Source organism: Electrophorus electricus, chromosome 4 (assembly GCF_041902795.1).
Source record: "Electrophorus electricus isolate QZ-2024a chromosome 4, ASM4190279v1, whole genome shotgun sequence".
In the NCBI taxonomy this organism is placed as follows: domain Eukaryota; kingdom Metazoa; phylum Chordata; class Actinopteri; order Gymnotiformes; family Gymnotidae; genus Electrophorus; species Electrophorus electricus.
The window spans coordinates 30,531,937-30,547,876 of NC_137500.1; the positions used below are offsets into that span (position 1 = coordinate 30,531,937).

At 47.8% G+C, this 15,940-nt stretch overlaps 1 protein-coding gene and 1 long non-coding RNA gene across 9 annotated transcripts in view; one reads left to right on the plus strand and one right to left on the minus strand.

Annotated features, from left to right (window-relative positions):
- The first annotated feature begins 1,189 nt into the window (after positions 1-1,189).
- The window catches only part of erbb4b (erb-b2 receptor tyrosine kinase 4b), a 240,489-nt gene continuing 225,738 nt past the window's right edge, over positions 1,190-15,940 (plus strand). For 3 of the 7 annotated variants that reach the window (XR_014123368.1, XM_081713213.1, XM_035520983.2), the window contains exon 1: positions 1,191-1,651. Coding sequence is in view for 3 of the 7 variants with exons in the window: in XM_035520983.2 (XP_035376876.1) it covers positions 1,573-1,651 (79 nt within the window). In the remaining 4 variants the exon portion in view is untranslated. Of the gene's footprint in view, positions 1,652-7,295; positions 7,609-15,940 lie in introns of those variants that run through there. The other 4 variants (XM_035520991.2, XM_081713214.1, XM_081713212.1 and 1 more) reach the window with 2 other exon arrangements.
- LOC145657564 (uncharacterized) lies at positions 1,428-7,375 on the minus strand. 2 transcript variants are annotated; one of them, XR_014123370.1, is made up of 3 exons: positions 7,236-7,375; positions 6,909-7,048; positions 1,428-6,475 (listed from the first exon to the last, which is right to left on the minus strand). It is a non-coding gene; the product is annotated as an uncharacterized LOC145657564 (long non-coding RNA). The 2 variants fall into 2 exon arrangements; XR_014123369.1 differs by having other exon boundaries at positions 1,428-7,048.

Genomic DNA, 15,940 nt, shown 5'->3' on the forward strand with positions numbered 1-15,940 from the left:
TCATGAAGTTATGTATAAGATTAGCCGTATAAACCTATCACGGGAGGGGCAGAACCAGAGATTCCGTTTGTAGTCCTGCAGATTACGTTACATAGTAAGCTTCAGAGAAAAAATATTTTATAAGCATTTTAAAAACATTCTGCTGGTGAATTGTTTGGGGTTAAGTTTGTGATAAAGTTCTAAAAGTGTCCAACTAAATATCAGATGGCATGTTTATTTAATTCTTAATGTAATAAGCCCACGTGGTTAATGATATACATTACACAGGTCCCGCTGGGCAACATTTTCTTAATATGTTTTAATAAAATGTCAAAGAAAGGTCGAAAAGTTGATTTGAAACAACTTGATCGCTCTGCCGAGTTTGAATCATGAGGTGGGGAAATGTCTCCCCCCTGTGGTGGAAGGTATGTACAGCAGCGGCACTGCGGAAGTGGCGCACACCTGGTAGACAGCAGTTTTCTAGAATTTCTAGAATCTCTTGGGAGTGTTAAGAAAGTGGTTTTACTAAAGGTTATGGGCTGATTGTTAATCTGGACACTGGGCGAAATGGGAACAGCACCAAACCTTTATCCAGGGCAGTGTTAGCTCTTAGATTCTGGCTGGAAAACCTAGGCTCTTTGTCAACATTTACTATCTCATTTATTTCATATGCTCGGTGGTAAATCATTTAAACAGGCTAAAGAACGGGCCTGTAGTATTTAATGTACCTCTCTTTATAATTCTATCTCTCGCTATCTGTGTGTGTGTGTGTGTGTGTGTGTGTGTGTGTACGTATACATATGTAAGAAATGACCAAGTGTCACAAAGACACAACAAATGTTCTAGCATATTGTAACTGCAGGATGCGCTCGCTCACCTTTTATGGTAGGGGCAGGTGTGAAGTGGGCGTGTCAGTGAGAGGACTTCGTTGTGTTGAGTTACTGCAGATTTACTGCAAATCGCAAATATGTGTGTGTGTGTGTCTGTGTGTGTGTGTGTGTGTGTGTGTGCGCGCGTGCGCCTGCGCGCGCGCGCGTGTGTGTGTGTGTATTTCATAGATATTATATATGAGAGAGTCATCTTGGGGAACAACTGTTTCGGAAGTTAACGGATAGTTTATTAGTTATTCTCTATACAACGAGACAGGTGTACTTGGACGCAATACCCACTGGACCAATGACGATGTACATCGAATTGTGAAGGGCGGGTTTACATGTAATTATGCTGACTTTGGACCAATCAGACGACAAAAGGGAGGGAAGAAGTTTGTGGGGGTGTGTCAGAAGGGCTTGTGGCGTCGCTGCATAGCGAGGTCTGACGGGAGTAATAGTATGAGCATTATATCGCGTTCCTGTCAAATCGCTTTACAAACCGCTTCACTGCCGTCTGAACTTTCACATCTTTTCGAACGACGCTTCTCCAAAACTAAACACGAGGAGTATTTTGAGCCAGTTTAAAAAAAAAATAAAAAAAAAAAAACAACAAAAAAACAGCACTCGAGAATTTGCTATAGCAGTCGGTTCTTCCTTTCCGAGCCAAAAAAGGGATATGTTATCGGACATGTGAGACACAGGAGTTTCTGTCACCCTAAACATGAAGCTGGCGTCTTCTCTGTGTTACTTCGCTGTCCTCGTCACTTCAGTGGCGGTCCGCGTGAGCGACTCACAGCAAGGTGGGTGATCGCGTTATCGATGCCTGGTGCGCGAGCTGGTCATGCACTTGTCCTATAGCGGCGCGCGTGCACGCACGCACTCGGTCTGTTTACTTTTCTGCCTTTGATGGGGTGCCTCGTTGCATTTCGATGACAAGGTCTCGGTGCACCATATCCCGCGGAAACAGCGTTCATTTCTTCTCACGGCTGAATGCACGGCCCCGCTTTTAACGCCAAAGTCACTTAGTGACGATAAAGAGGCTCTGGCAATTGTCCATCACGCCGTAATATGAAAAGTACACAATCTTGTGATTTGTTGCAAGGAGTTCCCATTAGGAGCGTTAATGCCAAATGTACTTTTCTTTTTTTGCTTTGCTTTTCTTATCGTTGAATTAAATTCGTTTTGTAAGATGCAGCGAGAGCAAAGGAATCTCAAACGAGGCAATGATATTCCTTCAGCGCCGCGCACAGAATGGCACTGTTGAATAGGCTGGAGAGTGGAGACAGAATGAAGCATTCAATGGCTATTACACGTGTCCCTTGGACGCTTGTCCGGTTGTTCCGTTCGCGTATTGTTATTCTCAGCCCGTTCCTTGCAGAAGGAAGAATTTAACGGACTATCGTGTGTATTTTGGATTCTGTGTAAAAGTCAGTGAGGCGTTGGGCTCGTGTGCATCGTCGGGTTTTGTCTTCACAATGGACAGCGTTTAGTTTGGTTCATTTGAACGCAAGAAAGTCTAGGTCTATGTTCTGTATTTATTTATTATTATTATAGGGTATTCAATGAAAATCACACACACACACACACACACACACACGTGTGTGACTATATATATGCGCGCGCGCGCGCGCGCGTGTGTGTGTGTGATTTTATATATATACACACACACACACACACACACACACAAGCAAAAACAATTTAGGCTTTCTTATGTAGCCTGATCAATATCGTATTAATTTATTTGCAAGTGTTTTCAAGTGATGAATAATTCAAGAAAGTCAGGGTTGTTGTTGTTATTGTTGTTGCTGTTGTTGTTGTGGTTGCTGTTGTTCTTTAAAGTAATGATCTACAGTGGTCTGGATCTCCACATGGTGGTGGTAAGAACCGAAGATACACTGAATCACTGAATACACAAAGACGCGCGCACACACACACACACACACGCACGCACGCACGCACAGAGAGAGATGGAGAGAGAGCGCAAAGCAGCTCTAGCCAACGCGCAGTCAAGTTTCTGAATCTCATCTTGCCATTGTTATTTATGTGTTAGTACCATTGGATTCGATAGTTAGCCTACAGACAGAAAGAAAAGTCTATTCCGAATTATGTTGCACTGTGATTATAAGCGATAAACCTTTTTCACTACCGCTTATTTTCTGTGATCTTTTACGCCCTACAAATCCCACGTCGCCCTTTTGCAGCCTGTCATGTCAAATGAATATAGGTCTACCGGTCCACCTGTTCTGGATAGAATACCGTAACGAATAGATTTCAGACGATTAGACTGCACAGCCGCATGCGAAGACACCGGCCCTCTCCGGTTCGGATGCACAGCTGTTAAAAGCTACGGAAACGATCAGAACAGCGGAGGACGGCCCTGCGCCGACGGGACCCGACTGCATGTGGATTCTCTCAGATTGGACAAATTAAAAATAAGCGGTAGGGGCTAAACCGGTATACATTTGGGATAAAGGTATAGACAAATCTTTTGATTGGAAGCTATACTCTCCCTAAAATATGGGGTAGGCGTATTGTTGTGAGTAGCCTGAAAGGTGCTCTACACGCAGAGAAAATGTAGGGCATTAGTGAGTTTAAAATCGGAGCATCTCGTGAGACATTTTGTTCAGCGACGGAGTGATCGGGGATTATGAGTTATTAATCATCTGATCAAATGAGTTCCCTCCGTCTGTTCACTCCAGGAGTGTCAGGCCGCCGCCACGTCCCTCTCAGGTAGATCTTTTACTGAGCGAGCTCATTTGAGCCCCGGGCCAATAATAGGCTAGATATATTGATGATGAGGGGGATGATGAAGACTCAGAGGTCTGATTTGCAGGGATCTTTCATTTGCGGAGCAAAGCCACAACTAATTGCCTGCGCGAAAGCCTTCAGTTCGGATTTGTAATCTATATCGGCTAAGGAGAAAAGATGATGTTATCTTTCCAGCCCGACCGAGAGCCGTGAATTTAAATTGGCCTCCTCCGTGACATTTAGGGGTTTCGCTAGAAAAGCAGAGAACACAAATATCAGTGTGTTAATCGTCTTAAACCCGGATTAAGTGCCGTCGGCGAGTCGAGTGACTCTTTGGCAATGAAAGTGAAACGTACAGCAATTAAACTCTCTTTCAGTCTTAAATTTTTCTACTATTCCTGACTGAATAACCTTTTCCCTAAAGTAGTGATGCCAGATGAAAAGCTAACTGTAACGGCTCTGACTACTGCGTATGTTATTGCCTAAACAACCGGACCCGGTAATGCGCGCTCCGGAACGTTTGTGCGAGCACGTTTGGAACCACTGCTGACGTGGATGGTACGATATGACCTTCCATATCATTTGTAATCTCTCTCTTTTTCTCTCAGTCTCTCTTTGCGTGTGCATGTGCGTGCATTCTCACAACAGTTTCAAACATGTTTTTGATAGATGTCTTTGACGTTGTTCCTTTGGAGTATAATGTTTAGGGGGTTTTTTCAGGGTATTTGTTTATTTATTTATAATCTGATCAAGTTTGTGTCTGTGGAAGTGGACATAGCAAATTAAGTAGCCAAATACCAATCCTCCAGCCTTAGGTTCTTTTCCTGTGTCATAATAAAAACGTCCATGTCCTGGATGCACGGGAAGGCGTCTGGTATGCACCCGCGCCTTCTGTTCCTGATCCCACCTGGGCCTTCGCAGTCCCGTCTGCGGCCGGCAGGGTCTATGCTGATGCGGCCCAGTCTAGGTGACGCTGGGCACTCATTCGTATGCGCACTTATCTCAAGTTCACAGTCCATCCAAATGTTTACATGGCACGGCTAGACAAAGCGAGGGAGCGTGTCCACTCTTTTGCGTCTTCCTCTCTGGTTCTCTCTCTCTCTTTCTCTGTCTCTCGCCTTTATTCCGTCAAAGCTGGAGGAGATGGCATTACATGCGACCGCCCACACGGCAATAAGCCGCTGTCGTCTCACACAAAGCCCGCTTATTCATTCTTCTCCTCCGCGGCCCGTGAAAGGCGGGTCGACCCCTGCGCCTGTGCAAACTCAATAGGGAAGAAAAGCGCTCTTTGATTGCCCAGGCCACGCGGCACAGCGGAGCGCAGGCGGCACAGCTGAGCGCAGGCGGCTTCCTGAACACAGCACTGCTCTCTGCCCCTGCTCCGAGTGCCTCTCTCCAGCTGGACCTCCAGTTTTTGCTCTCTCTCTCTCTCTCTCTCTCTCTCTCTCTCATGCACACTCCTGAAGTGGTGGCTTAGGCGAGTGTGGCACTGTCACTCTTGTAGCAGCGTGGGAGGGGCTTTGTTTGTGGCTATATTTTCGATTGTCTCACTCCCCGGTTGCGGTGTTGACATACGCTTTATTGACGTGATGAGCCTCCTTTAGTTGGTTAACTCACTCTCCTCAGCCTGCCTGCTTGTACACTTGGTCCAGACACTTATGGGGAATTATATTTGGAACAGACATAACCAACTGCACCCTGGTACATCAACAGTCATCTTTGACCTATTTGGGTCAGTCAGTCGAACATGGCTGCCAAAGAATTTTGAATATTAACTGATGTTAGGTATGATATTTCTGTGGTAACAGGGCTTGCTACCATATGCCTATTAGGACTGTAATAGCAAGTTTAATCATCTGCTAAATTACTGGGGTAAAAAAATTAACTAAAAAAATAAATAAAAATAAACTAATGTACTTGGGTAAGAGAAACAGCCACGCTGTTCATTAACTCGTGAGTGACACACACTTCCTCGAGGCCTGCTACCTTTCAGCACTCCCAGATGTGGGCGGAGCCAGCAGAGTTTGACTTGACTCTGCTGGCACTGTTAAGACGTGTTCTGCAGGGCTCGTCCCAGCCTTTCATCGCCGTACAGCGGCTCTGCTTCTTTCTGCCTCTGTATTGTACCACCCACGTGTGCTCTGCTGTGATTTCCATTACAGGACTATTTGTCAGGATCTGCTGTCATCGTGTTTCCGTTATAGCTTACGCTACGTGTGAAATATCTTAATAGGGTCTTAAAATAAACAGTGCCTTAGCTGCCGTACAGCTGTGTGATTGTGTGACAGATGCAGGGACCGAGAGGGCGAGAGTGCAGTGTTTTGCCCATTTGTATGTGCAGTTGTGTGTGTGTGCGTAGAGTTGTGTGTGTGTGCTGTTGTGTGCACCTCCGTGTTATGTGAACCTGCTGTGTTACATATTCTATTCCCCATTCCTATTCCATGTTTGTTCTGGAATTCATATATATGACATTTGACCCTGGCCCTGTAGATGCCAGTTTAAGCACAGAGGAAGACGTGCTCAGCCTGGCACCCCCTCTAGCCTCCAGCCTTCATGCCAAGGTACACGTCACATATAGAGTGAATGTATATGGATGAGAAAAAATCCAATTTTTGACATCATTCTGAAACTTGCCTAAGGGAATTATGAAGGTGGGACTATCATGTGGCTTAGTGCTCTAATTGCTAAATTTCCTTTGGGACCAGTAAAGTATCTATCTATCTATGCTAGCCCTGTCATTGGGTGAGGGGTGGTCCAACCCCTGGTGATGCCAGACTCGTCCCATGGTACCAGCGAATCTGGGTCTCTGCTCGCTGGTGAGGGTGGAGCTGGTGGTTGGCGCTCTCCTCCGGTGCTGGTGGCAGCTGGGGTCAAAACTGGGGTAAAAACAATTTTAAATGTTTAAAAAGCTGTGTATATAGACATGTGTTACTGCTAAGCACACATTCTTCCTGAGGATTCTCTCTCCAGCTGCTGTTCATAGTCTTTAAGCCTTAAACACACAAGTGTTTTGCCCACCGCTTGCGCACACTGGGGTCTGTTAGCTTACACCGACTGATCGACCAAACCGCTGTGTGATTGTGATTTTATTGATAATAACAATAAAAACAGATTGTTTCACATTTCTTGGTTTGTTTTTTGTTTTTTTTACAAATTTTGGGGATTTCATTGGTAAATTGTTCAAAACATAAAACAACATAATACTAATAAGTACATGCCTGACAAAGAAATTGACAGTTTGACGAATGACGTCACACGTCGCTGATAAATGAATTAACGATCTTGGGTCAGTGTTAACACCTTAAGTACCTTAGAATAGGACTGGGGCTACTGGTCCAGAGTCAGCTTCTCACGCATCTTGGCCTCTTATCGTGTTCCTACTCCCAGATACTTAGCAGGGCCTGGATCTGCTGTCAGACCCATCACACAATCAGCCCATGCAACGGAGCCTAAAGGATGAAGATGAACTTTATTTAGAGGACTCGGGGTCCTCGTGACCCTGCTGCTGAGTGGTCTGCTTACGCTAGACTGCAAACGTCACCGTTCCGTTTTATAGCCACGGCTGCGCGAGCTCAACCTGATGCTAGAACCGCTAGGCCAATCCGGGTCGTCTTTGGTGAATAAAAAGGTTCCTACCGTGAGGTCCCGGTACACTTCTCTGCGAATCGTTAGAAGTGTCGTCGCAAAACTCCCCGTTGAGACACACACGTTAGCACGTTAACAGCATTTCCACGAGGACTCCATTTGCGCGTTTGCTACAGTAGCCTACCTCGCAGATAAACAGACGCGTTTTGTAATAACGCTGTTGCCAGACGCTGATTGACAGGGACAAGAGACTGACAGGCAACACGGGGAAACAAACGGCGCAACGCCAATCAACACTAAACACCCGTCAGCTATTGTTTCGGCCTCGGCTAGCGCTCCGCCTCCCCGGAGCCGCTCCGAACACGCCGGCCCGTGACTCATCTTACGCAGCACCGTGCAGACGCGGCCGGGCGCCCCGCCGTCGGTAAGTATGATGTCTGAGAGCAGCTTTTGTGCCTCGCGCGCGAAATTAGAGGCAGCCCTTTTGTCAGGTTACAATTAAAAAGGGAGCCGTTAGCTTTCGCTGAGTGCCTTTGGCCTCCGCGAAGGAATTAAAAAAAAAAAAAAAAGAGAGGAAGAGTGACAGAGCCAAACATCTGTGACTGACAACGTCAGTCGTCAAATCCGGAGCTTTGTGCTACGTACAGTCTTTCATCCCCTCGCTTTGTGCGCGCCACAATAGAAGGAGAATTATGATGACAGTGCCCATAGGGCTAATCATCGCCAAGATGGACTCATTACCAAAACGTACAGAATTAAAAGTTCGTTAATTGTGTCTCTCTAATTTCCCGCTCTTTTCCTCCGTCTCTCTGAAGTCGTTGACAACTGAGTGAGCTGTTGTACTTTTCTTTATACACCTCTCCCTACACATGCACTTCCTCTTCTTTGCGTCTGAATAATAAGAGTTAACAAATAAAAGAATAATAACAGCCGAGGAAACGCGAATATAAAAGTGTCCCCTTTCCTCCCCTTCTCTGCAGTGTTTCATTTTGTTTTTCTCTTTTTTTTTCTTGTGGGGGTGCTGAAAGAGCGATTTCTGTGTGTTTCTTGCACATTCTTTCTGTAATCCTTTTTAAAATATTCATAGCTAATCTGCATTTGCATGTAATTACAGCACGGCTTTGAGCGATATTGACTGCTGCGGCGATGCTCGAACGCTGGTCTCGATTCATCTTGGTCACGCGATAACGCGTGCGGATGAATAAATATCTGGAGAACTGTCAAACAGGGGGCGTGGCAATCTGGACAGCTGACATGCAACAGCTCTGTTTTAATTGGCCGAGTTGTGGTGGGGATTTTTTTGTTTTTTTTCTTCCCCCTCACCCTCCCCTCCCCCGTCATCTTGCATCCATGCGAAAGACCAATCACGCCCCGCATGCACAGCGCGCTTTATGTTTAAATAAGAGCACGGAGCAGATATTGCTGATCTGGCATTTGTGTTTTTAGGGAAGGGTCAGGAGGTCATGAGAAAAGAGTAAAGGGACTAAATGCTAAAGGTCAAGACCCCACATGAATAGAACGCTGCAAGTACCCTCCGGGGCCTGCCTGAGGAAGACAGGCCTCAGCACTGAGCATGCTGGGAAGGGCCTGTTCTGGAGGTGCCTGATCCTGCCCTGATCCTCCACCTCCCCATCCTGCCCTGCCCAGTCATCATCTTGCCCCAGAGCAGAAGCAACATGGACTGGAACGGTACATAGAAAGAGAGAAAGACAGTTGACCCTGGTAGCCTGGCAGTGTAAGGTTGTTCCATGTAAGAGTTTAATGGTCTTTAACCTGCAGTGATCCAGACCATGGGGGACTGAGCCAAGAGATGAACACACAGTGACAAACGATTGCAGATTCAATTGTTACGGATATGACGGGTCAGGAAGTGTTGGCTGGAAACTGGACATGCTTAGATCGCAGGTGACAGCTATATTGCAACATTTGTTCGTGATTTATTTGAAAACAGTCAATGGAGCTCCTCCAGAGAGTATGTGAACTACAGGACGTCTTTAGGGTGTTCCAGGAAGCGTTCCTCTTTTTTTCAGGCACAAACAGAAAAGGTTAGAAAGGGAAAAGACCCTTGCACTAGAATTAGGCCTGACATGACAAAACACCTGAGCTTTGCCCAGTGTCAACACTGCAGCATTTTGCCTTCTGTGGCCGTTTACCTGAGACAGCAGTGCTTTATCTTAGAATACCACTGATGGCCTAGCTGTGGGTTCTGGGGTGAACACACACACACACACACACACACACACACACACACACACACACACACACACACACACACACACACACACACACACACACACAGACAGAGAGAGAGACACAGAGTGATGGGTGATGGGTGCCCGCTGTTTGTCTGTCCTGTTACCTCTCTCTCCACAGTCATTAAACCCCCTGGCAAGGTGAAGAGGCTGGTAAGGTAGGATGAGTGTGAGAGAGAGAGAGAGAGAGAGAGAGAGTAAGTTAAAGTAAGATGCAGAGGGAAAGCTTTTATTTTTAGCTGCAGAGTAACAGGCAAAAGTGAGTTTTTTTTTCCCTCCCCGCTGGTATGTGGACGGGGGTAAGTTTCCCAAGAGCCCAGGGTAAAGTAGCCGCTATCAGAGGGCTTGGACAGCTCAATTAATCAGCCGCAGCCCCAGGGAGCCCCCTGCCTCTGACTTGCTCACTGTATCCCAGCCTTCCACAGGACACCCAGTCCCTGACACTGAGAGAACCAACATCACTCTTGCTCCCTCACTCCTTCGCTCTCTTGCTCCCTCACTCCCTCGCTCCCTCGCTCACTGTATCCCAGCCTTCCATGGGACACTCAGTCTCTGACATTGAGAGAGCCAACATCACTCTCTTGCTCTCTCGCTCAGTTTCACTGTCTGGCTCATCTCTGTATTCTTCTGCTCACTTCTTGCACCCTCTGTTACATCTCTCTCTCTCACCCACGTATCTCACACTTGCGCTCTCTCTCTCTCTCTCTCTCTCTCTCTCATTCTTTTTCTCTCCCTCTGTTTGTTCCTCTCTTTTCCTCATTGCTTGGTGCACTGATACCTGCTGCTGCAGTAGTGATTTAGGAACTACGGCAAACTGAGAAAAGCCCCCATCCACCACCGTGTGTGTGTGTGTGTGTGCTAGATTCAAACAAATTCATTCATCTGCTCTACCTTATTTGACATTTTCTCAAGATTCTTTATACGTGAGTCTGATTTTTATTAGCGATCATGTGTGTGTACGTGTCGCACATAAATCTGATGACCCTCCATGTAAATTACACCATTTCTAAGCCAACTCTCCCCGTGCCAGTGAAGGATTTGAGGCAGGTTTTCATAGCCAGCTTTAGCCCTACTTGGATAAGCCCCTCAGCGTCTGACATCCTCCCTGTTCTCTCTTGCTCTTTCGCGCTCCGGTCCTTGGAGGTGTCAAGGGCCAAAGGCCGTGCTTCTCTGAACCTCTGGCTAGCAGGCGGCAATTGATCTGGTGTGAACGGGGCCGAGCGGAGAAGAGAACGAATCCAGAGAGTGGCTGGAGATGCGGTGGAGAACGGGGCCTGAATCTGGCTCCAGGGGAATGCCGGCGTGCCGCGTCTGCGGCCGGGATGCTGGGTAGCAACTGTACGAAGGTTTTCACCTCCGAATACCTCAGCTGCCCAGCAAGCTTTTTAAATCTTGAATCTACAGCTGCATCTCCTCTTAGCCGGTTCTTTGTAACGGTACCACAGTGCTCAGGTCTGTGACTGTCATGTATAATAACATTAAGCTCATTCTTGTGGTTTGTGTAATTGGTGTAATTGGTGTTTTGCCTAGTAAGTCAGTGATACACAGAGCAATTAACAATAATAAGGTTTAATTCACAAAAGGCTGCGTTCACTCTACATAGCACAGTGACGCACAGGAGCCAGAGCATTAGCCAGAAGCCTTTTCTGTTTAGAAAGCTCTGCAAACCTCACCTGTCCTGCATTTTGAATGCATAACATGTATGGCAAACCTTCATGAATAGGAATTCCTGCCATGACGATTTTCCATTCTTCGCTCGTGCAGTCCTGGGCCTCTCTGCTGTTCGCCACCTGTCGTTGCCGTGTTTTTGGCCTGTACTTTTTCCCAGTCTTGTTTCATCTCTTTGGGCCGTCGCCGTTATCGGTACTGGATGACCAGTAGGTGCACTGAGTCCACCAAGGACCGGCACAGGACACTGCAGTGAACTGGCTCACCTGTTTGTCGCAATGGCTGTGTGCTCAGAGCAGCCTGAGGGAAAGACAGGAAGCTGATGTTTTTGGCACCAAATCTTAGGTGCCAACTTGTTAATTGGAGCGATTTTGATTCGGGCAGTAAGTGGGCTTCCACCGGACCGCTGGTCCCTGCTGGCCCCGGTGGATTCTCAGGCTGCCAGAGGTGTGTGTGTGGGGGGGGGGGGGGGTGTGGGGTGGGGGGTGGAAGAGTTGGGGAGCGGGTCCCCACTGACTGTAGATGTCGCATTCAAATCAGACGCCTGCGGATGCGCTGCGACGTCAGCTGATTCTGTCTGAGAGCGCGAGACCGCCTTTCTGCACTCATCCTCCCTGCGATCGGGGAGGATGCGGTTCGCCTGTTTCTCCTTTCATCCGCTGACAGACATGCTAGTGGCAGAGGCAGGCGCATGAATAAAACATTCGTATCAGACACCGTCTTTTGTCAAACAGGCTTATTGGGGAAGTGGGAACCTGCCGGAGATACTGGCCCTCCCTTCAGCAGATTACGCCGTTTTAGGCCTCTTGTTAAATCGACGAACCACTTCCTCCACTGTTCAGCCTTTGGAGCCTTTCCGCCTTGAGGTTTTCCACTTCAGTCCCTCCAACTGGAGCCCGACGCCAGGTGGTTCTCATGGTGCACGGCCACGTATGTTCACACCGATCGCGTCCCGCGAATTCCTTGGCGTCCTCCCGGTCATCCTCTCTTTGCCCGTGATGCTTAGCTGGCACGCTCACCAGAGAGAATGCTCTGCTCCGCCCACCGCCTCCTGGTCGCGCGGCGACCAGCGGCGGGGCCCGGCTCTCCACGTGTGGCGGTTTTAATTAGCGGCGGGGAGAAGGAGGCTCTGTGTGCGCGCACTGGCCTGCCAAGACGCCAGCTCCCATCAGGCTAATGGGCACTCACGCACTGCATCCTCGGGGCTGCTGGCAAGTTCGGCCTCTTCCCCACAAGCACAGAACCGTGGGCCAGCTCAGAGCCAGCCCATCTCCTGTGAGAGGATCTCTGTCTCTCTCACACATACACACACTCATGTTGTGTAATAGAGCAAACGGAGAGAATAGATGGGTATAAGTTATTAAAAGTTTAAATACACTCTTAAATGAGTCATTGTAAATTTTATTAGCTCTCAGATTCTATTTTGCATAAATTGCAAGGCATACAAGCCATTTATCTCTACCAACCACTTGATTTTAAAACTTTGCTCCAAAAATAAAGTAGATCTTTTAAAATAGTCATTTCTCTTTATTAGTTTGCAATGGACTTATAAGCAGTAAAACAGGGAATATCGACTGTTCTTGACCTGCTCTGTTGCCGTCTGTCACGAGGCAAGGAGACCAGCGCCATCCAGAGCTGACGGAACCTGACAGGGCCTGACCAATCAGAGCTCCTCCCGGCCCGCTTCGGCAAACACCTTTCCAGACATTGTCTTCCACGTCTGTCCATCTCCAGTATCCACGACGCTTCCTGCCAGGAAATTCCCTCAGACACGTCGCACACTAGCGTCCGTCCTCCCAGGGCTGTGGGTGAGCGCTCAAAGCGAGCCAGCCATACGGTGCCTTCTTCACCAATCAGGAGCACTGCTCCTGCTTGGAGCAAGCCATCCAGGAGGACTTCTTCACCAAACATGAGCATTGTCAATATTCAGGACAGGTCACTCAAGCAGGCCTCTGCCCTGTGGCTACGACTGGCCCGAGATGCGTTTTTGAGCATAACGCTGAGTCGCTCAAATTCCAAATCGTTGCCTGGAGTCATGGCTATATATGTGACTCAAGCCAGTGTGTGTGTGTGTGTGTGTGTGTGTGTGTGTGTGTGTGTGAGGCTCTAGTGGAAGGCAATTAAAGTGCAAGCTGGGGTGCGCTTCACTGGCCCTCAAGTCCCACATCTGTACCAGGTCCCTCCGGAATGTTCCGGTGCCATCGGAGAGGCAGGCAGGGAGGAAGTTGCATGTCGCCCCTTGTTTGCTGCCATCTGCCCCTCCATTTCCTCAACAATATTAATTAGCACAAGATACCCAAGAAAACACTCCTTCGATTTGCTCCACCCTCAATATATGACCCTGCTCAAGCTCCTAATTTGCGCTTACCAGCCTTTGTACTCCACCAGACGACACCCCGACCTCTCTAGCTTCAGGCTGACCTCCAGCATCCAGATGAGCTCCAACTCAACATTTTTTGTGACAATCCTTTGAGAAAAAAAGTTGTTTGTTGTTGTTGTTGTTTTTGTGGCTTTTGTTCTGAGCAACCCAATCTAGCTATTTAAGACTTTTAAGACTTTCTGCCACTTGTGATGGGATTCAGGCTGAAGCTCAGACACCATCCTTCATTTCCTGCTCCTCTTCGACAGCCGCCTTGACGAACCTTTAAGATGTGCCTCGGAAACCTCTGAATTTTGAGGACATTACCAAGGAAGCTTGCAGAGTAAGCATTAGGTTTACAGGAGGGAATATCTCCTTAACAGGCAGGCTGTCCCATCACCAGGCCAGGCAATGTAGAAGTGCTAGCTCTAATAGGCAAGCTGGATGCTAATGAGTGCATGAATAAGAGAGAGACATGCTTGTTTGGGCACCCAGCGTGCGAGGGCCAGGGGGCTCCTCCGCCACGCTAGTGCATCCTCGAACCGCTGTCTGCTGCAAATTGGCAGTGGCATTCCGCATTGTAGAAAGTGTGCCCTTCTGCCCTCTTCTTGAAACACACACACAAACATACACACACACACACAGAGACACATGCACATCCTCCCCATCTATCCGCACTAAGGAATGTCACCAGGTTTGACGGTATCTGTCAAGCTGAGATCCAGGCTAAAGGTCCGTGCTCTGGTTAGCAACTGTCTCCACCCCTTTCCCGCCGGGCGTCCACGGTTTCCGCTGCTTGCACACACTTTTATTACAGAGGACGCCTCCACTTCCCGCTTGCGCCTGCGTTCGGTCCGTTCGGCTCACCAGTCCTGGTTTATGCGTGTATCGAGAAGCCAAAGGGGCCGTGGCCATTTTGGGATGTTTTGACCAAGCGAGATTTTATAGCAGTGGGAAACTGAGATTCGGCTAACAAAGGTGGTGTGAGGTGTTCTTAGGGGAGCAAAGATTTCCACATTAAATCATCATAAGATCAAATAAGAGATATAGCCCAAGGGTGTAATGGATTCAGTTTGATCAAACCTAAGGAGTAATATTCCTTTTTTTTAACAAAAAAAGCTAGATGTAGCCGCAAGCTACAGTTTCGCAGTCCATTAGAGGTGATTAGTATTGATCCAGGTTAAAGCCTTCTGACAGGTCCCTCAGCTCTTCAGTACGCTGTAGTCAAAGACCAGGATCTGTCCTGCTCCCGAAATTCCTGAAGAGCCAGCCAGAGGTGACAGTGGCATGGAACAAACTCCAAGAAAAAGAAAGATGCCCATAGACAGAACGCGAGCCCGAGAGCCTGTTTATTGAACGTGGATTAATCCCAGTCCTGGATCCACAGTGCCAGAGATTAATCACCAGTGGAGGTGTTCTTTGTCTAGCTTTAGGCTTACTCGGGGTCTGGGAAAGTGACCCAAGAAGTCTGGGGTTTGGAATGTTGTCGGAGCAGGTGTTGGAGCCATTAGGAGTATCTGTTGGTACTGCCAGTCGTATTACAGCTCCCCAGGTTAAATAACACTGAGAACAACAACAAATAACAATAAAATGTGAGCACCTCTAGGCAGGTCTGTAGAAGGTAATTTGTGATATTGGTGTTATCAGCATTGCAATAGTTCCAAAGGCTAATCATTTTGGTCTTTGGTTACTTCTGTCCTGAGTTATTGGTGTGTTTTTTTTTTTCAAATTCTGTGTCCTTAGTGATACTTCCTTGATCACTGGAGATGTAGGTCACCTCACCTGAGCATCAGGAGGTTGATACACTATCCTGACCAGAGGCATGTGGTTCAGCTGCCACAGACCACACCCGTAACACCTAGATTAAAGATTTCAGTGTTTTTCATGTGACAACTAGGTGATACAAATTGTTTTCAAATGTAATTTGAAAAGATTCATTTTTAGGATTTAGCGCAAGGCCTGTCCAAGGAAAGAGGTTGCTTAAACAAACAGACAGACAAATAGGCAATCAATCAAACTAATTGTTTAGCATTTTTAGCTCCAACCCTGGGCATGGCTATATGTTTTGTGTCACAGTGCCTTGCGACACCTGCTTATTTCACTGACAGGCTCACTGTGGTCTAAGATACGTTTCTCTTAAGCGAGGCTCTCCTCTGGGCTGGGATCCTGGTAACAGACAGCTCAACACCTCCCTGCCCGAGTGCACCCGCTCCAACCCCTCAGCTAATTATCACCCTTCTCTTCCGGTTGGCTTCCACTTCTGCAGGACTCGGGGGGGGTCTCCAGGACTGTAGTCCTGCAACCTTTTATTTCACCCAAAGGGAAGAGAAATCGCCACTCTTCGGGGCTGCTGTGACTTTCCCGGGTTTCGACTTCCCCTCCGTCTCTGCATGAGCCGATCGGCGCGGAGGGGAATTCCCCTAGGCTCGTATACAGTCTGAGGAGCAATGCCTGCAGGTGAGAGGAGTTAATGACTC